The sequence below is a fragment of the Perca fluviatilis genome, chromosome 5, assembly GCF_010015445.1.
Source record: "Perca fluviatilis chromosome 5, GENO_Pfluv_1.0, whole genome shotgun sequence".
NCBI lineage: Eukaryota > Metazoa > Chordata > Actinopteri > Perciformes > Percidae > Perca > Perca fluviatilis.
Genome location: NC_053116.1, coordinates 7,964,710 through 7,992,196, shown reverse-complemented (window position 1 = coordinate 7,992,196; position 27,487 = coordinate 7,964,710). Strand labels below are relative to the sequence as shown.

General features: G+C 41.2%; 1 protein-coding gene across 1 annotated transcript; it reads right to left on the bottom strand.

Moving 5' to 3' along the window:
• Positions 1–516: 516 nt before the first annotated feature.
• Positions 517–22,683, bottom strand: march9 (membrane-associated ring finger (C3HC4) 9). Its single transcript, XM_039800391.1, has 4 exons — positions 20,744–22,683; positions 9,254–9,409; positions 3,638–3,830; positions 517–1,899 (listed from the first exon to the last, which is right to left on the bottom strand). The coding sequence occupies exons 1-4, from the start codon at positions 21,074–21,076 to the stop codon at positions 1,565–1,567; spliced, it is 1,017 nt and encodes a 338-aa protein (XP_039656325.1). The 5' UTR covers positions 21,077–22,683; the 3' UTR covers positions 517–1,564.
• Positions 22,684–27,487: the final 4,804 nt, after the last annotated feature.

The window sequence follows — 27,487 nt, the reverse complement described above, 5'->3', positions numbered from 1 at the left end:
TACTAAGATCTATCCCATCATAATCCCTTAAAACAACATTAGCCTACGGTGGAGGGCGGGGGGGTGTGGCCCTGACCAACTGCCATGATTCGCTCGTTTGCAAGCCATGATGTCTCTCTCTCTCTCTCATGGGTGGGCCAAATTCTCTGGGTGGGCAAAGCAGAGAAAGGGGAGGTAACCTTTCCCCTTATGACATCATAAAGGGAAGATTCCAGATCGGCCCATCTGAGCTTTCATTTTCTCAAAGGCAGAGCAGGATACCCAGGGCTCGGTTTACACCTATCACCATTTCTAGCCACTGGGGGACCATAGGCAGGCTGGGGGAACGCATATTCATGTTTAAAAACCTCATAAAGTGAAATTTTCATGCCATGGGACCTTTAAGCCAGTGTGTATACCAAACTTTTTTAAGTCAATGACGCTTAACCTGACATGAATCAGACCACAGACCCCCATTTGATATGATTGGGAACCACGTCTTGAAGCTGCAGGTGGAGTAAAGAAGAGACTGAGTGAGACTGAGTAGTAAGAGATCATCTGATCCCCATTTTTAATCCAATAGTTTACTTATTATCAAATCCGATATCAGCACACAGCAGCAACAATCTGTATTTGAGCTGAAATAGCTGTAACACACTGCCATTTGTCATGTTGACAAAAAGTTGGTGCAATGAAATCACATGTTTCTAAAGTGTTTATTTTTGGCAAGCACCATTCGAAATAGAGCAAATTTGTCATGTGCTTATGTTATGTGATGAAGAATAAAATGATATACCCATGCAAAACCCCCTGTGAAATGTACATACGTTATCTTTATTGCAGAAAGGTTAAGTGTCACTGAAATCTTACTGATTTCTTTTTTTTAAAGTCTTTTTTTTCTCCTTTTTTGTAATTTTTTTCTTTTTTTACTTGTAATGACTTATTGTTCAGTTGTCACCTATGTGTTTCTCCCTCATGTTTGTTTGTCTGTTTGTTTGTTTCAGTTTTCGGTCTATTTACCAGCATCGGTTATCTTGTAGAAATTTTAAGATCATTATACATAGTTGTCTGGAAACGCCTGGCATGTATGGAGTTACATGAGTTCCTCTAAAATCATACATCCGTACAAAATCAAAGTGAGTAGAAAAACAAACCAAAAACAAAAACAAAAAAAGAATTAGATACAAATCAAACCAAAGAAGAGAGAAAGCAAAAGGAAAATGTCTTTGTGCATCCTGATATTGAACTGGAAAAAAAAAACGTCTCTTCATCTTGGATTAGGTTATAAAGCCTGTTTACACTTGTTTTTTTCCCCTCCTCCAAACATCTCATGTCATGTCTTTTAATGCATCCTTCTTTTCATCCGTTCTTTCATTTTTGAAAGGGAGCATCTGGCTTTCTTTTTGTTGTACGAAACCATAGGAGAAATCCTCCAGTGTCTGTTGATGTGGCGTCGCTCGGCTCCTCGCAGGTCGCCTACGCGAGTCTGTGGTTTTTAACGTTAGGTCCACGAGTCCGTCCTCGTGTTTACACCAGGACACAAAGACGAAGCTCTATCCCATCACGCGCGCGCCCCCGGTCCGACTCATACGGTGGTGACCCTCATCACCACCTCCCGGTTGGAGGCGGCGCTGATCCGCGGGTCGTTGGGCCGCAGTTGGCTCAGGATGTGCAAGATGGTGTACCCGCAGTGGTGGTTCAGGATAGTTCTTAACCTCCTGCTCTGTCGCCCGCCGCCGCTGCTGCTGGCCAGGCCGTGAGGGTTGGCCCGAGAGCCGCGGGCCCCCGTCTTGCTGCTGGAACTCAGCGGGTCGCCCAGGTCCTTTGATTTCTCATAGTTTAGTACTTTCCACTGCTGGTTGACGGCCTGCCATCGTTTGAAGATCCGATACACTGACGATCCCTCGTGGATGATGAGGCCTGGGCACGGAGAAGAAGAAAAAGAAGAGTGTGCATGACCTGTCATTTCATTTCCGAAATCAGAAATAAGAATGAGAAAAGGAGTTTATTGCCACAGTAGTTACCCTACGTGAAATTTGCCTTGGTGATAGGGGCATACATAGACAAACAAACATATTAAACATTAATTAGTCTATATCCCAAATTCCGCTGGATGTCCTTCTTTTCGGCCTTCCACTTTCTTTGTGTTGTAATCTACTGGGTTTCTGAGAACTATGGTTAACTGCTCCTCAGATCTCTGCAGGGTAAATCCAGACAGCTAGCTAGACTATCTGTCTAGCTGACTATCTGTCCAATTGTTGTTGTATTCTTCTTTTTTTTTGCTGCTTTTAATGTCTTTTGTATCCCTGTATGGTGTCCTTGAGTGACGAGAAAGGCGCCTTTAAATAAAATGTATTATTATTATTATTATTAATCTGAGTTTTCTGTTGCATGACTAAAACTACTTTTGAACGTACACATGTTCCACCAAAACAAGTTCCTTCCCGAGGCTATTTTGCAGAGGCACCGTGGCGCCGTCCGGCGCTTAGCGCCACACAAGACGATTGTGATTGGTTTAAAAGAAATGTCAATAAACCAGAGCACGTTTTTCTCCCATCCCAGAATGTTGTGTGGACTAGCCAGACCCTCCTCCTGGAGAAAGGTCTGGAAATGCGAGACTAAACATTAATACAAAATATATATATACAAAATAGCTGTTTAGTATATAATAAATGAGGCTGAATGCAAATAAATATATAGTATGTGCAATGGGCAGATGTATAGTCCAAGTGTAGTGACTAGTGGGGGTCCGGGGCCTTGTATATGAGGCTGACTTCAGAGGGGAAGAAGTTTCCATGGCGTGAGAATACAAACAGTTTTTCACATTCATCTCTTTATTCATCTGTATATATTTGTATATATATTCTCCCCACCTGTATAAACAAGACGTTTTTATAGGGTACATATTACCATTCTTACTCTCTTCCTATTTCTTCTATTTCCTATTTTATTCTTTGTATATTTTTCGATCCTATTTAAATTGAATGTGTATTTTTTTTTGTGTCTATTTCTAGTGTTGCATTGAGCTGCTGGTGACGAGTGAATTTCCCCCATTGCGGGATCGATAAAGTCTGTCTTATTTTATCTTTGCACCTCATGTTATGCTTAAACGGCTTCAATCACAATGATAGGTAGGAACTTTCCATCTCGCCTGTGGATGAGAATAGACAGTTGGCAACAATCACAGTGCAGATATGTGGTGCCATCTGTTCTCAGTGTTGTCTTACACGGGCAACTCACAACTACACGACAACAGTCAACCAGGTTGCTGCTAGAAAACACAAACTCTTCTTCTCTGCCACATCAAAATGGGCTTTTTTTTTAAGTGTAGTTGTCACCATCTGCATGCTTAGTTTGGTTTCGGTGTAATTGTGTATGACCTTATCAACCAGCAGAATGGGGACTGAATACATGTTTTTTAGTTTGTCCTTGCATAATGCAACCTATGTTTATTAATATGTTTTTGTGTTGCTGCTGAGCTTCTCGTTGCATAATGCATCCCTGTGTGTTCTGATACCTAAACTTTCCACTACGCCCCAGTCTTTTCATGTGATATCCTTATACAATCCGTCTGTACCTGCTGCTGCTGCCAAAGCTATTTATAATACTGCCGTGTGATTTTACGTTTGCGCATCTCGGCGTCCTCTTTGTCCTTTACCTATGCAGACGATGTCCATGAAGCCGTACATGCCGTAGCAGATTTGGAAGAGCAGGTCCTGGCGTTGCCACTTGGCCGAGGGGCTGAGGGAGGACCAGATAAGCCAGGAGATGCTGGCGATGAGGAAAAGGGAACCCAGGATAATGGCCGCTATCTGCACCTTCTCTATCACCGTCAGAGAAATGGCCTGCCACTGCAAGAGGAGAACAAGGTCTGTATGAGTGGTGGAAGAAGCAAGGGTGTAACTTTGGTTTGAGAAGTTGGGGGGGGGACACAAAACATTATACATATTATAGAAACAGGGGTTAGGGGGTATGCCAAAAAAAACATTTTTGCGATTTGAATCCCATTTCCTGAATTTCTACATCCATTTAGGAACCATGGTGATACAAAATCCAGGAAATAATTAAGTTCATCATAATGATACATTCTTCAAGAAAGAATATTGCTAAACTATGAATAGGAACAAGATGTCTTACTTTCTTTATTGTTTAAAATGGTGGTCCATGACTGAGACTTATTAATAAAATAATATCAAATTAATTTGAAAGTGGGGGTTGGAGACGTGTCCCGAGTGGAAATTATGCCATAGGGAAGAAGTACTCAGATTCTTTACTTAAGTAAAGTAAAACTTTGTATGTAAACATACAAGTAAAGGTCCTGCACTCAAAATCCTGTCCAGAATGGAGGCTTCTTTTTTGCTTTCTATGCATTCATTCTTGTCCTGTTTTAGCACCTTTTACACTGTATTTACCCCACATGCATGATTCCCTTCTTCAGCTATAAATCTGAAGCATCATTTTCATCAATTTAACAAATATAAGTTAGTAAGTAAAATGTATTTATATAACACCTTTTACAGCTAAAAATCACAAAGTGCTTCACAATAAAATGAAATACAATGAATAAAAGACATAAGAACACAATAAAAAACATAGGTACATAAAATCAAAAACCTTGTCTAACTAAAAGCCTGTTTAAATAAAGTCTTCAACTGCTTTTTAACTCAAATTTTTTACATTTTTTTTAATTCAAATCTCTTGAGAAAACAGACCTACACTCAATTGTTTTGGTGCTTGAAATGAGTTTACAAAAGTCTTGGGTTAACAAAAGTAGCGTAATATATGAATAAAATAGTAAATAAATGTCTAAAATGAAATTTTGTAATATCACTTTTTAAGGACATGCTGTCAGGAACCCAAAATACAAGAAAAATGACACGCGCACTTGTACAAATGTACACATATTCAGTCGTAATCACTTGAAATATTATTATGTAACAGTTTATGGTTGTAAAAAAACATGGTTTCACTACCTGTGCACACAAATACAGCAGATACATGTACATTTACATTTGATTTTATTCCAACTGGTTTTTTGTGTCATTGAAAATCACAGAAAATATTAATAATTCAATGGTGGAGCTATACTTTTTAACAATTTAACGACTAAAACAACTTTTGAACGTACACACGTTCCACCAAAACAAGTTCCTTCACGAGGCTATTTTGCAGAGGCACCGCCATTGTGTCCGGGGCTTAGCACCACCCGAGACAATTGTGATTGGTTTAAAAGAAATGCCAATAAACCAGAGCACGCGTTTCTCCCATCCCAGAATGATGTGTGGACTAGCCAGACCTTCCTCTGCAGGGCTGTAGAGGAAGGTCTGGCAACGCAAGACTACATTTTGTAGCGGATCCGAAACACAGGCAGATACACAAATTATTTTTCCCTTTCGTTACCATTGAGAGACAGGGCATGGCCTTGTCGGAGGTCTGCGCTCGCCATTCCAGTTTCAAGTGCCATCCTCTTTTATCTCTACCTTTTAGCTGACCTTTGTGCTGGCTTTGTGGGTTTCACGTAGTGGCAATAAAATGGTAACGAAGGTGTTATAAGTGACTCAGGTTGGTGGGAGGTATTCACTGTGCAGTCAGCCCAGCTGGTGGCTTACTGCTTAAGTATTGTCACAGTGAATGTACTAAAGATCAGCATTTTCCTCCTCACAAATATGTAAAAACATTTTTGGAATCAAATTCATAATTTCTGTTTTTTTTCAAATGGGTTAAGCCAATGGCCAATGGTTTTTTTTTTAACACGTGAAGGACCCCTAAACTGATACAAATTAGACCACGGCCCCCCATTTGTTCCACGGAGCACTATCTGAGAGGATTTTTGCTTTGAGATGTTTTACTACAGAAAGTGTATTAAAAAAAACATGACCAAAATGTTCATACATTATGTCATTGTGTTACTTATTGCTGGAATTATAGTGAAAAGGTTTGTGAAAAATAATTCCTCTTTTTGCTGGGGAACCCCTGCAACACCCTCAAGGTCCCCTGGGGGTCCCGGACCCCACTTTGGGAACCACTGAGTTAAGCTACTCTACAACTAAGTACTAAGGGGTCATATTTTATCAAAGCCTGCCTCTATAGATTGGCCTTCACCATTACATAATATTACATTTCACCTGCTGTTATTGGCTCACTTGCTAGGCATGTTTTGTATGTGTCGGTTTGATTGCTTCACTTGTTTTTAATGTGCTAAATGTACTGATTTTATTGTTAAATGTCTTTGAGTACTTTAAAAAGTGCTATATAAATAATAAAAAAAAAATGATTATTATTATTATTATAATAAGCAACAAGAAAAGTTACAAACAACTTGTTAAATCCATGACAATTAATTTTCTTTGATAAACGCAACATCGGAACATGCTGCACTGTTAATTGTGTATAAGTAGAGTACTTCAGTAAAACTCTCCAACACACAACACCTGTTAGGAAATATTAGGGGGGAAAAAGGCAAATTAACAGTGGTTACAAAAATCTTGACAAAACTAAAATGTTAAGAATTTGTGACCAGAGCAGCAGTTGTTTGTAGAATGCTATGGCCCAACACACACACACACACACACACACACACACACACACACACACACACACACACACACACACACACACACACACACACACACACACACACACACACACACACACACACACACACACACACACACACACACACGGCATCTTGTCAACAGGTTTTAGAGCCATTGGCTGCCTGTGAAACGGAGGGCAGAAGGACAGTGACGCAGAGGGAAAATGTGTCAGCACAATATGGCAAACAGTCCTCACACACAGCGACGGACACAGATCTGTTCTAGCAGAGAGAGTTGTATGTGTTATTATGAAAACATTATTTTTTTCTTCTCACATCTGATAAAGATCTCCCAGCCTGATTAATGAATTTAAAAAAACAACAACATCAGCTCACAGAGCATGACAACTTTTGTGTTTACCTGCACGACGTAACCAGACAAGACGTTTCCATGTTCACTTACACTCTCCGTCTTGTCTACGCGATGTTTATCCAATAACCTGAGTCCTGAGTCAAAAAGAGAGCTTTGGGTGTGTTGTAAAGAGATTAATGAGGAGACTTCTGTTACTCCAAACTGAACTGAGACTTGTTGTTCTGCTCTGTATGTAAATCAAATCCCATGGGCGTAGATTTTTTTTGGGGGGGGATGCAGGGCATATGTAGCCTGCCAAGCCAGACCCACATCAAGATGTTGGGCCTGGGACGTCACCATTGGCAGGGCTCAATCCAAGGGGCGGGATAAACGGTTGTCTTTCAAATTCACTCTGCACCTAATAGGATAGAGGTACAACCAGGCAGAGCAACGAAGAAGATAGCGGAGCTAGCTGATAGATTAAACTTTTGCCGCATCCGGTCGGCAAAACTACGAACACATCCTCCTTTTTAAGAAGGATTTCTGTGCCGTTCTTTGTTCTTTTCTCAAAGAAAAGCTGAACTCCAAGTCTTCCAGAAGACCGCTGTTCCCAGCAGCAGCAGCCATAAGCCCACATTTCTGAAGTTTTCTTTAACATTTTCAGAAGTTTACTAACTGAGCAGTTTCGTGTGAGAGAATTTCATATAGGCCTAACAGAAAATGTTCTTTATTTTAACTGTAGCTACACACATTTCCATCTTTCAATTCATACTTTGCACGTGACGTCACAACTACTGGCTGGCGGGCAAGAACATCATTCTATAACGTGTATTTGTTAGAGGAGTGAATTTGCTCAAGAATCAATTTGTTGGCTGAAAGCCTACTGTGAAATTTAACACATGTGTCAAATTGACAAAAACTGGTTAAAAACCCTACATGATCCATAGCCTAGTGTTGGCAGAAGGTTTAAAAAATAAAAAAAACTAACTAGTAACACTCTATAGATATTCCTGTTTTTCACCTCCCATACGACATTGTTGTTAACCCATCCACTCTTGAAAAAAAAGATAGCTATCTGTACTTTTGCAGGCTTTCATTTTTTATGCGGTGTAAGGTGACGGATTCTCTATAAAATAGATGTAAATATCTCCAAACTCCAAGTCTGGTAGAGACTTTGCCAGCTTCAAAGCAATGAAAACATCAGTGGGTGCTTTGTATGGATCACAAGTTCCGAGTGACATATGGTGTGACATATGGTCTAAATAGTTGATTGATTGTAGTATTGGAAATCTGCAAGGCTGCAATTCTCGTGGCTGGCCACTGTTCATCGCCATTCTAGCGACGTTTCTTGCCCGCTAGGTATCCATGGTAATGACATCACTGCAAAGTATGAATTACAGCAAAGTCCGGGTAATGAGCTGCCAGAATTCTTTCTGTTATTTTACGGATTTATATCTTAGAATCCAGGAAATTAAAGGTGCCCTGCCATACAAAACCGTTTTTACTTGCATTTTTTGAAATATGTTAGGTCCATATGTGTTTGTGTTATGTCGTGAATGTGAAAATGAACTGCTACCTCCTCTGTCAGCTCTAGCCACTGAAAAGAAATAAGCGGAGAAATCTGGCCAATTACAAAAGCTGGTCAGTCTGACATCACGGAGCTCATCACTATTCATGAACTCGCCCAGTAGGGCTGGGTAAAGGATTCTGACAGCCAGGCTCTCATTGGCTAGCTGTTAGCCAATCAGATTCAAACAGCTTAGCTTGTTGAATATTAATGAGAACTGGCACAAATCGAGCTGAGTCTTCCCACGGGCTTTCTATACCACGCTAGAATGGTTTGAAACAAGGTAACTAAGGCATTTTTTCCACAAAAAAATGTTACAGAGTCCACGGTAGAACTTCAGACATTACCACAAAGTCATGAAGTATGTGTGGCAGGGCACCTTTAAGTGTTTGACGCTCAAATTTCTGGGGAACGTTTAGTGTTTATAATGTAGTGTGTGTGTGTGTGTGTGTGTGTGTGTGTGTGTCTGTCCCCTCAGTGTTGAAAGAAAACATACGCCCATGTACACAGGCACAGTAACAGTGCTTATTTGGCTTTTCAGCAGGATTCAGAGTAAAAGTTCTGTCTTCCAAAATTGACTTAAAGTATGTAAGTATTAGCATCAATATATACTTAAAGTACAACAATGGCCCATTTCAGGATATAAATACCCTTATATTGGGTTATAATTATTGATGCATTCAGTTGTGCATTATTTTAATGTAGCAGCTGGTGATGTGAAGCCATGTTTTTCCCCAGAATAGCTTTTCTTTGTGGCTCCACAGAGTGTGTGTGTGTGTGTGTGTGTGTGTGTGTGTGCTGCCCATTCCCTTCCTGTTACCTGCAGAGGGTTCTTGGTGCTGATGGCCAGGACCTGGTACTTGAAGTAGCAGAGCTCGCAGCTCCAGGATCCCCTCTCGCTGATCCAGCGGATGAGGCAGGGCTGATGGGTGCAGCGCACCGAGCCGTCACAGCGGCAGGGGCTCAACAGCTCACCCTGCAGGGCAGACACACAGGAAAACACAGCAGCGTCAATTCACTGCACAACAAATAGTATTTTGATATTTTCCATTTTTTATTTATTTTTTATTCTGATCTAATTTCCGCTAGTGAAATATATGGATCTTGTTTCTTTAGCGTCCGGCAAGTAAGAATACAAACAGAGATGCTGATTTAAATACTAAGAGAGTGTATGGAAATTCACGTGTAATTACTTCCACCAACTAATCAAAGTATTCTCGTAAGCGTAGAATCTGCCATTCAGAATCATCAAGAGGGACATACCTCATCTTTTCGCGCTTCTACACTGAAGCCGGGGGAGATTACTCGATCTGCCGGCAGATTTGAAAGCCTGTTGAAGATGGAGGATCACACTGATACTTGACTAACATTAGCTTGCATTCGTTTGGGAACCTGATAGCTATGAAATGGTACCAAAATAACAAAAACGTAAAACTATTATTACACTGGAAGGAACACTCACGGACAAAGTCGTACTTCTTGGAATAATACGGCCACCGTAGGAGTTAAAACGCGCTCGGAATGGGTGAGGCTAATATTCAGTTGGTTGTCATATACCATTTCACCGCTGGATGGGAGAAATTCTTACACAATGTAGCTTTAAGCATTCGTACGCTATTCAAATGTATTCCACTTATTTATTACAGTATGCACCACAATGTCTGCTGCTGTATAAGAGTGTGAAAAACTGCATACGGAGGAGGTCGGGGTGGATGGATGTGTCCTAAAACACAGGGCTTTGTAGCCAGGGAGTGGCGTTCATGTCCTGGAAGAAGTTAAGGGGAAAACACAAGACCTTCAGCCAGGAAACGGGTGTTCGCGTCCCGACCAGGAGTAGCTTACTAGGGGGGTAGGCTAACCTACTAGGGGGTCGGTGTTTTAACCCAAACCACAATCTTTCATTTAATCTTAACTAGTTGTTTTGGTGTCTAAACTGAACTGTCGTCGCCCCAGGATGTTCACCTTTTGTCAGCTAAACTTAACATCAAAGGCAGCTGAAAGGACCGCAACCTCAAGGTGCTCTGTACCCAGCTCACAGTCCCCTTTTCTCAGCTAAATTGAACTGTAAAGACCGATAAACGTAACGTTCATTGTGCCGCTCATCACATGACCGGCCGGCGGTAATTTCAAATGATATCATACCAAGTGTTGTGCATTAGTTTTTGTACAACATCCTACAAAACCTTTTCATGAGAATGCGTTGAGAGAGGAGGAGGGCTGAAACTTTTCTTTTATAAATCCCTATTAATTATAAATATTTTATGGCAGCATTAAAATTTCTTTAAATTAGCTTTCTGCCAGAGAGTTAGACGAGAAGATCGACACAACGCTCAGATTGCGAATAAGCATATATTCCCAAAATGTGTGAACTATTCTTAATCATAACCTATAACCATTAATAACTAAAGGATACATCATTTAAAGTGACTATATGTAACTTTTTAATGTTTCTAAAGCTCTGTCATTTTTCATACAATGGTCTTAAATGACCTGTAACAGCAAACGAGACTAACGCTATTTTTTATATGGTTTTTAATAAGGCCTCTGCCCATGTCAGATTTTTCCTGTAAAGTCGCAGAATGATTTTTGGCAGGTAGACGGCGCTACAGTAACAGATTCTGATGGATCACAGATTTTTTTGAAACACCGGAAAAGCCTGTGTTAGTATCCAGCCTTTGGTAAAAGCAAGCGGGAGATTTCTTTTTATATGCCTAATTGTATTTTAATGTTATTTTAGAAGTTATCTGCTGTAGTTATGGCTAATACTGGGTCAGGACCATCACAGGAAAGAAGGAAATTAAACAAAGAACAACTAAAAGATAAAAGAGAAAGTGACAGACGACGGGGGATAACCAAAGGGGTAAGCGAGCCTCCACAAAGCTTACCTCCTATGGGGAGATTCATAGGCTAACAAGCCATCACCTTCCATTAGCATTCCATTGACTCCCATTAGTTTTGGCGTCACTTTGACAGCAAATAACTTTACATCTGAAGCGTTTAAAGACTCTCTATTTGTCCATTGTTTATTTCGAAAGAAACACGACAATGTATAAAAGGCTGTATAAAAAATTACCTTGTATCTCACATTATGGCTCCATAGCAGACGCTTTTGTAAAAATAAGCTAACGACTGTGTCATAACCACGCGACTTACTGTCGCACAGTAGAGAAATTACCGTATAGTACAGGAGAAGCTCACAGGCAGTTTTGACTCACATTAGCTGTTTAAGTTTAATTACGTATGTTAATTAGCATTTTAGTTAGCAATAATTAGCCTGTGCCTATGTTATCTCCTTACATATACCTAGCTCTCCGTCTCTGTAAGATTGGGAATGATTGAAATTTCTCTTGGCACAGCTACCAGAAGACTTTCAGACACGTTGCTCACGTCACATCTATGTCGTCAAGCTCAGTTTGAGGCTGCTCAGTAACGCTCAGCGCTCACCGGAAAAGTGCCTCTAATTGACTTCACTAGTCTCCGTCGAAGTCTATGGCATTGCTTTGTCCATTATTTTACTGTCTATGGGGATAACACGAGTCACACTCTGTCCGGCCTTTAACAGATGGAGACAATTATGGGATTGTAAATGATTCAAAAACGTCCCTGAATTGGCCCTCAGGTATGTAATATGTCTATTTCATTCATAAAATAAGTTTAGATTGCGCAATGTGGTTGTGCGTCAGTAGCCGACATTAAATTACATTTAGCGTGGACGTTTTCCTTTTACTCCGTGTTTGTGTTGGCCTACTATTTTCTTTGCCCTTGTCCCCCTGTAACGTTACTTGTGTAAAGCGTCCGTGGGTTTCATGAAATGCGCTATATGAATCTAAGTTATGTTGGTTGCTACAACAAACTCTCAATGCTTTGGTTCATGACACAATGACAGTGTTACCATATTATATTAGAAACACTGTAAACTATAAACAGGCAGTCATCTTGCTTCATCTCTCTAGTCTACACTGAACATATGTGTGGTGCTGAAAGTGCATTATAGGCTAACTTTACATGATACATTTAATTGTACTGCAGTTTTGCAGGAGATACCAATCACTAACAAGATCCACGTGCATTGTGTTTCACAAAACAACCATGTTGGTTGCTCTGCTTATGGAAAAATGCTCCTTTAAGAACAGTGGTGCAATTGAAAGCATCTTTTTGAGGAAACCATTTTGATCTCTTTTTAATGTAATAAATCTCCCAAAGCAAGGATAGCTGGAATAAAATATACTAGGTAAGAATAAAAAAAAAACAGACTACTCTCCCTTCAGCAAAAATAAACATGACAACACCTTCCTCTTTTTCTGACCATTCCTTCTCTTTCTAATAATTTCAGTAACAGGTCAGTGTCTCTTCAGCACCACACCAGCACCTGAAGCCTGTTGGCAAACTCGCCACATCAGGGATGACCACATTCAGGCTGTCAACATCGTTCACTGTCCAACACCCATTCTGTCAGATGGCGTTGAATGTAACGGCATGGTTTGCCACAGACGTCGATGGTCTTATTTCACTTAACGAAGAGCAAAAAAAACTAAAACCAAACCGATGCTCACGTCTGAATGAAAGCTTTTAAAACAACAGTGTTGGGGAAGAACATCTGTGTGGATCACTGGTCAATCCCAGCTTGATGCAGGGCCCAGTTGGCGAAGAGGCACGTTAGGGCAATAGTAGTCTATATCCGCAACGTTCCACTTCCGGGATTGCTCCGTTGCCACCAGAAATTCTGCCGGACGTCACTCTTTTGGGGCGGAAGTCCGTTACCTTTCGCTTTCTTTGTGTTGTATTTTTAAACTCCGGTGGATTTCTGAGGACTATGGTTACCTGCTCCTCAGATCTCTGCAGGGTAAACCCAGACAGCTAGCTAGACTATCTGTCCAATCGGAGTTTTCTGTTGCACGACTAAAAACAACTTTTCCACCAAAACAAGTTCCTTCCCGAGGCTATTTGGCAGAGGCACCGTTGCACCACACAAGACAATTGTGATTGGTTTAAATAAATGCCAATAAACCAAAGCATGTTTTTCTCCCATCCCAGAATGCTGTCTGGACTATCCAGACTCTCCTCCGCAGCGCTGTGGAGGAAGGTCTGGCAAAGCGAGACTAGGGCAACAGCAGCAGGAAGAGGTGGGGCGAGCTGCTGAAAGCCTGATTCACACAAACTCTGAGTGAACTCATAACTAACTTACATCTCTCAGACATCAAACAAGCATATTGACTGGCACGTACAGGAGGTGGGAGTGTTTACTTCAGTGGTGTTGAATTCAAAGGTTGTGATTTAAAAAAAGCATTCACTCTTTGTAAACTGGATTAAAGTACAACACGTGGACCAAATGTCTTGATAAACATGCACATCTAAAGTAATCATTGGATATTTTGGGGAATAAGCTTATAGTTTCCTGCTGTGAGTTAGATGAGAGGATCGATACCACTCTCATGTCTGTCAGTTAAATATATTGCATGTAAGCTTAGCTTAGCATAAAGACTGAACGCTGGGGGAAAACTGCTAACCTGGCTCTGTCCAAAGATAACAAAACCTGCCTGCCAGCACCTCTAAAACTCACAAATTAACAAATGTTTTTGGGGACAAAAACTCACTCAGGAAATCACTGAAATGGTCAAACAAAAATTGTTGTTTTTACACTCAAATTTTTATACGATAAAACAAACAAGATATTGCATGTTAATTAGTGAACTTCAGATATCAACCTTCCACCAAACTCCCAGTAAGATAGCGAACAAGTTGACCTCCCAAATGTCAAAGAAACGGAGCGTTATGGGATTATTAACTGTAATCTAATTACTGAATTTCAAATTAAGATCCCTTACACAACTGTTACCGGTATGTTTGCATCGGACCCAGCGACATCAAAAGACTGAACAGACTGATCAGAAAGGCTGGCTCCGTTATTGGCTGCAAACAGGAGACATTTGAAGCTGTGGTGGAGAGGAGGTCACTGAACAAACTGTTATCTATAGTGAATAAACCCAACCACCCCCCTCCCCCCCACACACTGGTCCAACAGCTCCGGCAGCTTCGATGCACAGGGACCGCTACAGGAGATCTTTCCTGCCACAGGCAATAAAACTGTTTATCACTTCACCTCTGAGTGTTGGATAGAACTCACTATACAACACAATACTAGTGCAACTTGGACTAGAATATAGGTTTACTTACATATTTATACATACTATTTAAGTAGGGTGTAATTCTTGATCCGCCACTTGTACATACGTTTGTACATTCTTTCCTGTGTATATTTTTTAGTAGGCGTTCTTATATTTTATTATTTATAATTTCTTGTATATATTCTGTGTGCTGGGTGCCTAATATTTAGCTGATGTAGAACATACATTTGTATTTGTATCTATCTATCTATCTATCTATATCTATCTATCTATCTATCTATCTATCTATCTATCTATATCTATCTATCTACCTACCTACCTACTTACCTACCTACCTACCTACCTACCTACCTACCTACCTACCTGTCTATCTGTCTGTCTGTCTATCTATCTACCTATCTATCTATCTATGTTATTTGTTCCGTGACTAGCAAACCGCATCATGAACAACACTTTTGGTTCCGTATTGTTTAATACCCCCACCCCCCTGCCCCGCCTATATAGTTTAGGGAATATTATAGAACCAAGATGAAACTGACAGAAGGGCGGGACTCAGAGAAAAAGTCGCAATTACAAATCCGTCTGCAACTTCAGCACCACGGACAGCGTCATGGCTTTATCAACACACAGTTACTGATACTTCAGAGCCATGGTCGGGACCGTAGATTCTAACATGCACAAACCTCAGTCACATCAAGGACCAATGGGTCAGGCCGACTACACAAACATATTCAACTCAACAGCCCCTCTGCCCCTGCACTCTCTCTTCTACTGGGGGATGGAGGGTGGGCTGGCAGGTTAACACGGGGCATGTATTTTGGTCGTTTGCTAACAAACGTATTCAACTCAACAACCCTTCTGCCCCTGCACTCTCTTTTCTACTGGGGGATGAAGAGGGGGCAGGGGGATGGCAGGTTAACACGGGGCATGTACTTTGGTCATTTTGCTAACAAGGGGATGTCACCCCCCCCCCCACACCCCTTTTTCCCGCTTATATCACCTTGTCACGTGTTACTCAGTTATACTTTGTCCAGCACTTCCTACAAATAGTTGAAGTAGTAGTGTTTCTTCATGTAACATCATACATTTTTCACAGATTTTGTTTTGGTCTCTAAAACAGAATGACATTTTTTTCTGTTGTAATCAACACAATGTATGTAATGAATAACAGAGCGGGACAAGGCTCAAGTGATAGTACACTTTTTTTTTTTAGAGCGGCTAAACATGGATTAGCTTTGTAGTACAGAAATAAAAAAAAAAAAGAAATGATTAAAAACAGCTGATGTCTACTTGCTCGGTTTTCTGTGTGAATCGGCGCTGATTTGCTCATCAAAATCTTTCATTTACCGATGATAACTCAGAATACATTCACAGTAATTTGCCAGAGAATGACCAGTTAAATCAATCCAGATTTGATGCACCAGAGAACTGCATTGACACAAATAATGCTTAATTTTTACCCCCTGTCCGTCTGCACTCTGTCGGTCCCCCATCTGGCTCGTTTGACCTTCCCACTTATATTAAAAGACTTCAAGTGTCCCACAGCATAAAAGATTGGGTTTTGGCAGATGAGCCACATGCTCCTCATAAACTTTAAAATAACTTGCCTGCTGACATTATAAAGATAACCACAGAGAAGGTCAGAAGTATATGAGAAACTAAATAAAACCCATATGAGAGAAAACATTTCTTAAATGTCAAGCTGTCGTTGGAAAGTGTGTGTGTGTGTGTGTGTGTGTGTGTGTGTGTGTTTTATGAGGAAATGTTTTCGGCCTTGTGTGAGGATGGTAGTGTCACGATCAACTAGAACAAAATAAAAACAAAGACCTTTAAAATCTGTGATTATGACTTTAAACCATCACCTCGAACAGAAGCTGTTTAAGCAGAAAATGTGATCGTTCTGTCTAAATGTATGTCTCATCTAAAGTGAAAATCAAGAGCAGCATTTTCTGGAGCTGCTCCATTAATGATGAATAAGAGAGACCGTATTTTAGAAAGGAATTTCTCTGCACAAGCGTCTAATTATCACTATCAAGTAATACCACGTATCTAAATGTGAAAGCTCATGTTATTCACATTCACAATTCTTCAAAGCGTCTCCTGAATTCATCCCAAAACAAAGGTTCAAGATTCAAACTCTGTCTCTGATGTTCGCAAACACTGATCGTCCTGCTCGCAGATCACATGATGTACGTTTAGTTTTGGGAAACCAAAGTGAAGGTGTGAAAGATGTTTTTGATGTACTTAAGTCCAATAATAACCGAACATATAATTGCTATAAAAACTTGGTACCGCCAGAAAAAGCTGCAGGAAACCAAACCTTGTTTTGAGCTTCATGCAGTAAAAAATGTTGAGGTCAATGCAAAAAGAACTGTAGAGTTAATGACAGATAGTAATACTCATAATAAGTTTTTTTTAAATAAGCACACACACACACACACACACACACACACACACACACACACACACACACACACACACACACACACACACACACACACACACACACACTTGTGTAATGTGACTTTTCTATTTGCAGGTTCTCCCATTTGAGAGTCAATTCCACACCTGAATGCAATGCACGGGGTACAAAAACACAGAACAAGACATGAAAGGTCACATCTGGACTAGTCTATATCCACAACGTTCCACTTCCAGGATTGCTCCGGTGCTGCCGGAAATTCTGCCGGATTTCACTCTTTTCGGCCGGATGTCCGTTACCTTCCTCTTCCTTTGTGTTGGCGTTCTAACCTGCGGTGGATTTGTGAGGACTATGGTTACCTGCTCCTCAGATCTCTGCAGAGTAAATCCAGACAGCTAGCTAGACTATCTGTCCAATCAGAGTTTTCTGTTGCACGTCTAAAACTACTTTTGAACGTACACACGTTCCACCAAAACAAGTTCCTTCCCGAGGCTATTTTGCAGAGGCGCCGGGGCTCCATCTGGCACTTCGCTCCGCCCAAGACGATTGTGATTGGTTTAAAGAAATGCCGATAAACCGAAGCACGTTTTTCTCCCATCCCGGAATGCTGTGTGGACTAGCCAGACCTTCTGGAAATGAACATGTCACCCAGGGCAACAGTGTGGAGACTTTTACAACCGTTTACCATGACAACAAAGGTCCACTAACCCTTAACAAAGAACATATTTTAACCAAAACCAAAATGTTTTTATAAACCTAACCAAACCTTAAACTTTGTCAGATCACACAGTAATTTGTATTTAAGGACAATTTTGACATACTTTACTTGAATATTCCCATTTTATTTTATTTTGTCGTTTAATTTACAAGATTTGTGTTTTAAATTGTTCTTGGACAACAATGGATCCCTATGGCACGGACGAATAATATACATCAGGATGTGGATTCACACATGATAGTTGGTAGCAGATCAATTCGTTGTCAGTTTTGGTCTTTTTATATATAAATACAGTATATATATATATATATATAAAAAAGTGTATGTGTGTGTGTGTGTGTGTGTGTGCGTGTGCGTGTGTGCGTGCGTGCGTGCATGTGTGTGTGTGATGAGTGGCCTTTTATTTTTGCAATGCCTACTTATATACATATATATATATATATATTCGGGAAAAAAAACGACAAATGGGCATTGTTCCAACACACACACACACACACACACACACACACACACACACACACACACACACAAACACACACTCCTGCTCAGATGATTTGGCGTGGCTTTGTCCCTCAAGGCTACTTCACAAAGCATGAAGGTGTTAATTTGGAGTGTCACTTCTATGACTAGGAAAGTGGTCTTCCTCCTCAGCTGTAACCTTTACTGTGGAAACATGCTGTTGGGCACTGCAAGTGAAAAGAGCGGGCGGGGGGGTGCACCACCACCTCCTCCTCCTCCACCACCATCACTAGAACCACCAGATACCGATACCAGTATCGGAAAAGCCTCCGATACTGCGTGGAGCCGATACGTAATTTAGCCCGGAAGAAAATCTACTTTAAAGTAGTTTATTTAATCCTTTTTTTCTGTTACGACTCGCTCTCAAACTGGATAATAAAAGGAAGTTTTCTGTCATTCATTGTTTGCGTTTGTTCATGTTTCACAACCTGAGCCAGACTGACAACAGTGATAGCAATCATATATCCCATCCATACAGGGGTTAGTAGTATACAGCTGTTAAATCATACGCAAGTTCAGGTATCGGAATCGGTATCGGGAAGAAAAAAAAAATGGTACCGGAACAGTTCCGTGCAGACCTAACTCGGCCGACCACTCCAGCAGGCTCACGCCGCCGCTTCTGTGAATGCAGACCTACTGTACTGTACAGCGACACACGCTGACACCTTTGACAGACAGTTAATAAGGTCTCACACTCAATGCTGCCCGCAGAGCAAAGTGATTATGTCTGTAGGTAATTTGCCCGCTGACAGCGACATGGTCCCGGCCCCTGTTGTGACCTGCTTGAATAATGAAATAACAATAAAATGGCAAACGTGAGCTCCCTCCCACCACCCTGCACCCAAGGAGGTATGAGGCACTTTGAGTGCTGTGCAGGCAAAAAATATATAAAAGCAGCTAATATCAGAGCTGATGTAGTAGTGGAGTCTCAGGGTTTTCCCTCAGTGCTTTGTTTGCTTGCTCTTTTGTCTGTACCTAAAAGAGGCAGCTCAGAGCCATGTTGCACGATGAGTCACCTTGCCGGAGAGCCCAAAGCCCCAAACATAAACCTTTTATTAAAGGAGGATCTGTGAGTGGGCAAGACAGCAACCGGGGGTTGATCCCTGTCTGAAACACCGAATGGCTTCATATCCAAAACAAGCCTGAACTGAGTTATGTACACTCTGTCCTGTGGCTCTACAGTTTATTATGTCTCAACAATAGAAACTCTAAAGCAGATGTCAAAAATTAGCACATGGGCTGTAATAACACTACACGCCTATCTTAGAGAAGTGACTAAATGGTAATATCCATCTGTGCTCCTACAGGATTTACAGTGTTTCTAATTATCTCCAGGCCTGAAGGACTGTACCTCGCGAGCCAGGCGGCACAGGTTTCTGCACATCTGGTGAGAGCGGCATTTGGCCACAGACCAAAGAGGTGCACCACTTATTGTTTCTGTTTGGGGAGCCTCAATAAAACCAAAAATCAAGCACCAGGGAGAAGAGAATGCACAACATGCGATGGCAAATTCGTTTTAACTTGGCCGTTCGCGGTCCCCAGTCAACAGCACTGTTCTGGCCGGGAACAGTGGTCGTCACCAGATCAATAGCTGATCCTCCTGTTTCTGTGACACATTTACAAAATGATTGTGTCTCATGCATATTCAGTCCCCTCTCACTCTATTTGTCATCCCGCAGACCTAATTGGCTAACTTTCTTTGTTGCTATGCTGGCCGGATTTCAGAAGTGTGGGAACTGCTGCCTCTCCACCACTCATTAGCTTAGCTTTGAAAACAGTGTTATTTAGATGAACTCATCCCCGAGCAATCATCAGGGAGGAGGGGGGGAACAATATTTGCCTCTAAATCCAGGGTTTAGGGACAGAGGGTGTCCATGCTGTGCAGATCCAAAGATGTATGAGGCAATTGTGTGATTTGGGGTTATTTAAATAAAACTGATTGGACTATTTTCCATGATTAGCTATACAATCTTGGCTTAATCCTAGTTTTTCTTTTTTTAAAGGAGGGATTTGAGGGAAAGGTGGGTGGAGAGACAAAGAGACGAGAGAGAGAGAGAGAGAGAGAGAGATAGAGAGAGAGAAAGAGGGAGAGAGAGAGAGAGAGAGAGAGGTAAAACAGGACAGTAGTAGCTCCACTGAATCAGAGACCCTTTGTGATTTGCTACAACAACAACAAAAAATTCAAAATGGCAGATTTCACAAAAGAAGTGTTTAAAAAAAATGACAACTTCCTACAAAAATAAATAAATAAAGAACAACCAACCGTGCATTCATGCATGGTGAGATGGCTCTCCCCAGCAGCACAAAGGCTCGGCACATTGAAAGCACAGAAACGTGAAACAAACAGTGTGTGTGTGTGTGTGTGTGTGTGTGTGTGTGTGTGTGTGTGTGTGTGTGTGTGTGTGTGTGTGTGTGTGTGTGTGTGTGTGTGTGTGTGTGTGTGTGTGTAAGTGTGATTCACGCAGGACGTGGCATCAGCATTAGGAAGCATCGCCTGCTGCTGCTGCTGCTGCTGCATGTCTATACCTGCTCTGGGCCTTGGAAACAGATCCGGCACTGGGGGGTCCGCAGGCTGCTGGCGGTGCTGGCCAGAGACACGGCGTCCAGTCCCACCGACAGCTTGGGCTCCTTGTCCTCGAAAGCCAGGCTCCGGGGCCGCGGGTCGCTGCCGTAGTACTCCTCCTCGTCATCCCGGGAATGGCAGTCGACGAAGGGAGGCCAACCGCAGCCGCCCATCCCCAGACCTCGCATGGTGGCGGGCCGTCTCTCTGTGTCTGAGCTGGACTGTCTCGAATCGGATCGCATAAACACCAGGACTTTCAGTTCATTAAAAAACATGCGGATCCGATACTTGAACATGTTGGGCTACATAAAGAATCCGCCAGACCGAAATAAATGAATGAAGTGTTTTTTTGTGTCTCCTCTCCCTCCCTATTATTGTTATTACGATGGTTTTTTTTGTCGTTATGTCGTTATTATTCACACACCCGATGTGCTCATTCTTATTGTAGATTTTCATTAATGCCACAGCCAGCCTGTTAATTGGAAATCCAGAGAAATAAAAAGGCTCTCGCCCCACTGATGGCATGTGTGTCTAAGCCAATGCGGATGAACGATTTTCTCTTTCAGCTGGCCGACACGCTCTTTCAACATGCATCCTTCAAACACCTCAGCAAACGCTGTCTATGGATGCATCTTCCACCGCACCCCAGAAACAAACAGAAAAAAACGAAAAAGAAAAAGAAAAAACACTACAACTTGCACAGGCTTTGATTTCCACGGTCCATTTTCCTTCAAAGACAGCTTCTTCCTTTTTTCTTTTTTTTTCAGATGCACTAGCTGGGCTTGCAGCAACAACCAAAAAAAGAAATAGCCTACATGTTTTTGCTACCCAAAGCAGAAGACTGCGAGAGAGTGGACGAGTGGAAGAGAGAGCAGCCCAGAGCCGGGGAATAGAAGATGGGATGTAAAACACAACGACATGCCATCCACACAGTCGCACCTGGGACTCTTGTCAAGAATCATAATCCAAAAAAAGGGAAATGAAAGATGGAATGGAAGTTTGATTTTGGTTGATTATAATAGGCTGTGGTTTAGTTTTGGTTTTTTACTGTCCCTCACTGTAGCATCCCAAGCGTCAGATCGTGGTCCATTTTTCTTCTTCTCTCTCCCCCCTCTCTCTCTCTCTCGCTCTCTCTTTCTCTCCCTCTATTTCATCTCCTTTTTGTAAAGCCTCTGGTTGATCCACGAACAATCCGAGCCATTCACCCCGACAATCCACGTCGAGATCAAAAACACAATCCTTGTCATTTTTTTCTTCCCTTTAGGCGCCTTTAGCTGGAAACACGGCAACACACAAAACACCCGAAAGCCCCGTGTTTCCCATCTTCGCCTCGATGTCCATCAGCATTTCATTGCAAGCGCTCGCCCCCCCCCCCCCAAAAAAGAGAGAGAGGCAGAATTATAAAGGCACCCTGGGAATGTTCTTATTCGAGAGAAAGAAAGGGAACGACGCATGGAGATGTCTTCGCATCCGAGAGCAATTACACAGCAGTAAATGGCATTGATTATTGGATCAGATAGATGGTGGTGATGATACTGCTGGCGCTGATTTTCCTCCTCGAAATGGTCGGCTTGGAGATTGAACCAACGCAGCAGCTACTTCCGGAATAGGGAGAAGAGAAGGAGGAGAGAAAAAAAACAACAACCCTATCATCCTGTAAACAAGTCGGGATATTTTTTTATTTTTTTAAATCTGGTCATCCATCCGCCCTCCGACGGGTGATGTGCGTGCCCCTGTGCTCCCAGTCGTCCCGGTGCAGCTGGGCAGGGTTGGCCGGAGCTCTGGCTGCTTGTTGTTGACAGCCGCCGCTGTCCAGGGTGCTGATCTCCCTCTGCTGACGTGTCCGCTGCGGCCACATGAACCGGGAGCCCGCGAAGTATGAACCGGACCTGGACCTCCTGTGTATGTGTGTGTGTGTGTGTGTGTGTGTGTGTGTGTGTGTGTGTGTGTGTGTGTGTGTGTGTGTGTGTGTGTGTGTGTGTGTGTGTGTGTGTGTTTGTCAGTGCTGGAAGAAGTATTCAGATCCTTTACTTAAGTAAAAGTACTAATACTACACTGTAAAAAAAAATAAAAAAATTTAAAAGTAGAAAAGTCATTCATTGAAAATGTTACTTAAGTAAAAAGTATGTAAGTAGCCTATCATCAGGAACATGTACTTAATATTAAAAGTAAAAGTACTTCTAAATCCTCCCATTTTAGAAAGTGTAAAGGATCCAAACAGTTGTGTGTTTAATGGTGTCATCATTTCAGCTGGACTTGTAGGCCCTTATATTGTTGGCTAGTTTACTTTATAATAAAAACATCAGACATTTTTGCACATTTTTGTGTGCAAAAATCTTAATTTGTAAAGTAACTAAAGCTGTCAGATGAATGTAGTGGAGTAAAAAGTATCTCTGAAATGTACACCTCAGACTCTTTGCAAAATGAAACACTGTTGCAAAAAACTTTACACTAATTTATAAAAAAAACAACATATTTTGTTACCATATGAAACACACACGTTTCATATGACTTAATCCTGTTTGAACCAGTTACACACTGCTGTTGCTAACCTGAAACACTTTTAGCAATTCTACTTCTCAGTGATTAGAGTACTGTATATGAAGTACACAGAGAAAGTGCAAATTTACAATAAGTTCACCAAACACTACACAAGACCAATGCTGCAGACTGAGGAAAATATAATTAATTTCTCTCCATATACCCAAATCAGTCAACATGTCAACATGGAGAATCACAGCAACAACAACAACAACATGTCCCAGTTTTCATACAGCTACTACGGTAGTGTGCATAACACTGTTAGCTCAGCAAACAACAGGCACACATACAATACAGTATCCAGTACAGGTTACAATTACAGTAAAAAAAAAAAAAAGATCTACACACTGTACAGAAAATACTAGACTTGCCTGCTGCCTTTTTTATAGTGCTTAAACCTGATTGGTGTGTCTACAATTAAGCACGAGTGTGTGTGCACACCTGGTGGCTGTGTTTAACCAATCGGCTCATGGGTGTGTTCATTTGAAAGCCTTTGCTTTGGAATTGCAAGGAAGTGACATCACAATACATTTCTGTGTCTAATGCATACACGTGTGTAATGTTTTGCAAAAAGTGCTTACAGTTGGGCAAATCTTACTCCTTGAGTGTAAAGTTTTGCTAATTGTGGGAAAGTTTTAATTTGAGTGTGTAAGCAATTGAAAAAAGTAAAGTACAGTGCTTGAGTTAATGTACTTAGTGACATTCCACCACTGGTGTGTGTGTGTGTGTGTGGTGGAAGAAGTACACAGATCGTTTACTTTGGTAAATAAATATATAGCCTAAGTTTATAAAAGTATGTGAAGTAAAAGTACATATTAGGAAGAAAAATGGTTCCTGAGTGTTAAATCATCATGCTACTTTCTACTTCTACTCCACAACATCTATGGGAAAAATATTATACTTTTTACTCCTCTACATTTATTTGACAGCTTTAGTTGCTTTTGCAGATTCAGAGTAATACAAACTATAAATCCACTTATAAATGATGATGTATTATTACAGATTTACCTACCTAGCAGTTTAAAGGTCCCATGGCATGAAAATTTCACTTTATGAGTTTTTTTTTTAACATTAATATGAGTTCCCCCAGACTGTCTATGGTCCCCCAGTGGCTAGAAATGGTGATAGGTGTAAACCGAGCCCTGGGTATCCTGCTCTGCCTTTGAGAAAATGAAAGCTCAGATGGGCCGATCTGGAATCTTCTCCTTATGAGGTCATAAGGAGCAAGGTTACCTCCCCTTTCTCTGCTTTGCCCGCCCAGAGAATTTGGCCCACCCATGAGAAAGAGAGAGAGAGACATCATGGCTTTCAAACAAGCAAAGTGGCAGTTGGTCAAGGCCACACCCCCACCCTCCACTTTGCCCCCCCTCTCTCCTCCTCAATAGCTACAGACACAGAAATGGCACATCCTAAGGAAAGCTCATTGTGGGACTGGCTCTAGTGGCTGTAATTCTGCACCAAGGCTGAATTTCGGGAAAGAGACTTCAGATACAGTATTAGGGGACCACTAAGGTCTATATAAAAGAGACTTCAGATACAGTATTAGGGGACCACTAAGGTCTATATAAAAGAGACTTCAGATACAGTATTAGGGGACCACTATGGCCTATATAAAAGATACTTCAGATACAGGGGACCACTAAGGTCTATATAAAAGAGACTTCAGATACAGTATTAGGGGACCACTAAGGTCTATATAAAAGAGACTTCAGATACAGTATTAGGGGACCACCAAGGTCTATATAAAGGAGACTTCAGATACAGTATTAGGGGACCACTAAGGCCTATATAAAAAGAGACTTCAGATACAGTATTAGGGGACCACTAAGGTCTATATAAAAGAGACTTCAGATACAGTATTAGGGGACCACTAAGGCCTATATAAAAAAAGATTACAGATTTCGATAGGATATAAACGCATTCGATAGAGCGACCGATCTAAATGCGATGGAGCAGATGTGATCAAAAAATAAAATGATCTCCACTTTTACCAACTGCTACATTAAAATGATGAACACATTAATACAGCAAGAATTATAATTTTATAATAGGTTATTCTGAAATAGACCATTGTTCATAATGAGTACTTTTACTTTTGGTACTCTCAGTATATTTTGATATTAGTACTTTTGTACTTTTACTCCTATTAGAGTTTGAATGCAGGACTTTTACATGTAACAGAGTATTTTTAGACTGTAGTATTGCTACCAGTACTGGTGTTTTATCAGCAGAGACCCTGAGGTCTACAAGCAGTCTTGTATAAAGTACTTTAAAGCAATACTTAGAGTAAAAGTATAAGTATCATACCAGAAAATGACTTTGGTAGTAGTTAAAGTCACCTTTTAGAGTGACTTTTACCTTTACTAATTACTTAGAGTCTTAAAGTATCTGATATGTAGGCTACTGTACTTAAGTATGAAATGTATTTTTCATGTATTTGCTGTACTTAATTATTAGAAGTAAAAGTAAAAAACTTTGATTATGAACTTGATTGTGGCTTCCTCATAGTGAAGCATAATATTCAGGGTCTCCACTAGACTGGGTAAACCCAGGCCGATATTCCGGCGATTTGATTTCGCCCTGCAGCTCAGGCTGGAAACCTGTACGTTTATCTCTCCTGCTTCCATTACAATTTTGCGGGGACCAATCACAAACTGGCTTATCCACCTGGCGCGCCATTGGTGGGTTTAACACGAGGACGATAGAGAAGCGACCAAGCAGCTTCTTGTTTACATTCAACAAGGCGGCCACCGAAGCAACCATAGACAGTAAAATAAATGGACAGTGTGACGCCGTTGTTTTCTACGGAGACCAGTGAAATAAAAGAAAATAGAAGCACTTTTCCGTTACTGCGCAGCCTCCAACTGAGCTTGAAGACGTAGATGTGACGTGAACGACCTGTCTGAAAGTTGGAAGACTTCTGGTAGCTGTGCCAAGAGAAATCTCAATCATTCCCAATCTTACAGAGACGGAGAGCGTAGGTATATGTAAGGAGATAACATAGACACAGGCTAATTATTGCTAACTAAAATGCTAGTTAACATTAGTAATTAAACTTAAACAGCTAATGTAAGTCGAAACTGCCTGCGAGTTTCTCCTGTACTGTACAGTAATTTCTCTACTATGCGACAGAAAGTTGCGTGGTTATAAAATGTAAATGGACTGTATTTATATAGCGCTTTTAACGACTACTCAAAGCGCTTTTACATAGTACAGGAACCATTCACCATTCACTCACATTCATACACTGGAGGCCGAAGCTGCCGTACAAGGTGCCACCTGCTCATCAGATAAACACTGTCTTGCCCAAGGACACTTCGACATGGGACTGGACATCGTTAGCCTATTTTTACAGAAACGTCTGCTACGGAGCCATAACGTGAGGTACAAGGTAATGGAGCCTTTTATATATTGTTGTGTTTCTTTAGAAATAAACAATGGACAAATAGAGTCTTTAAACGCTTCAGATGTAAAGTTATTCGCTGTCAAAGTGGCGCCAAAATGAATGGCAGTCAATGGAATGCTAACGGCAGGTAATGGCTTGTTAGCATCAAAATGGCTCCATGGGAGGTACGCTTTGTGGAGGCTGGCTTACCCCCTTGGCAGCAACCCATTGATGCCGCTGTCGCTACCACATCACCCGGCTCGCTGGTCTGATTGGTTGAAGGACTATCCAATCGCGTACAGAGTCATTTGAACTGTGCCCGCTGATCGCGCCTCTCGTGCAGTAGAAAATGCAGAGCAGACTCCCCAGACTAATGTTCAATCTTAAAAAGCTTGAGCTTGGTCTTGCTAGACTAGGTCTCCACACTTTAAACATTAAATTCAAAGTCGGAGAAAGAGAACAAAGAGAAAAACAGACACAGAATTTTAATTTTTTTGCACGGAAGAATCTTTCACTCCAATGTACGAAAACATTTCTTGCAAGTAACGAGTAGCGAAGATGCTTAGGGGAAATGTATCGGAGTAAAAGTGTACATTTGATTTAGGAAATGTAAGGGACTAAAAGTATACATTTTATTTAGGACATGTAGTGGAGTAAAAGTTAAAAGTTTCCAGAAATATAAATAACTAAGTAAAGTACAAGAAAATTCTACTTAAAGGTCCAATGTGTAGGAATTTCTCCCATCTAGCGTTGAGATCATATATTGCTGTCACTGCCCGAT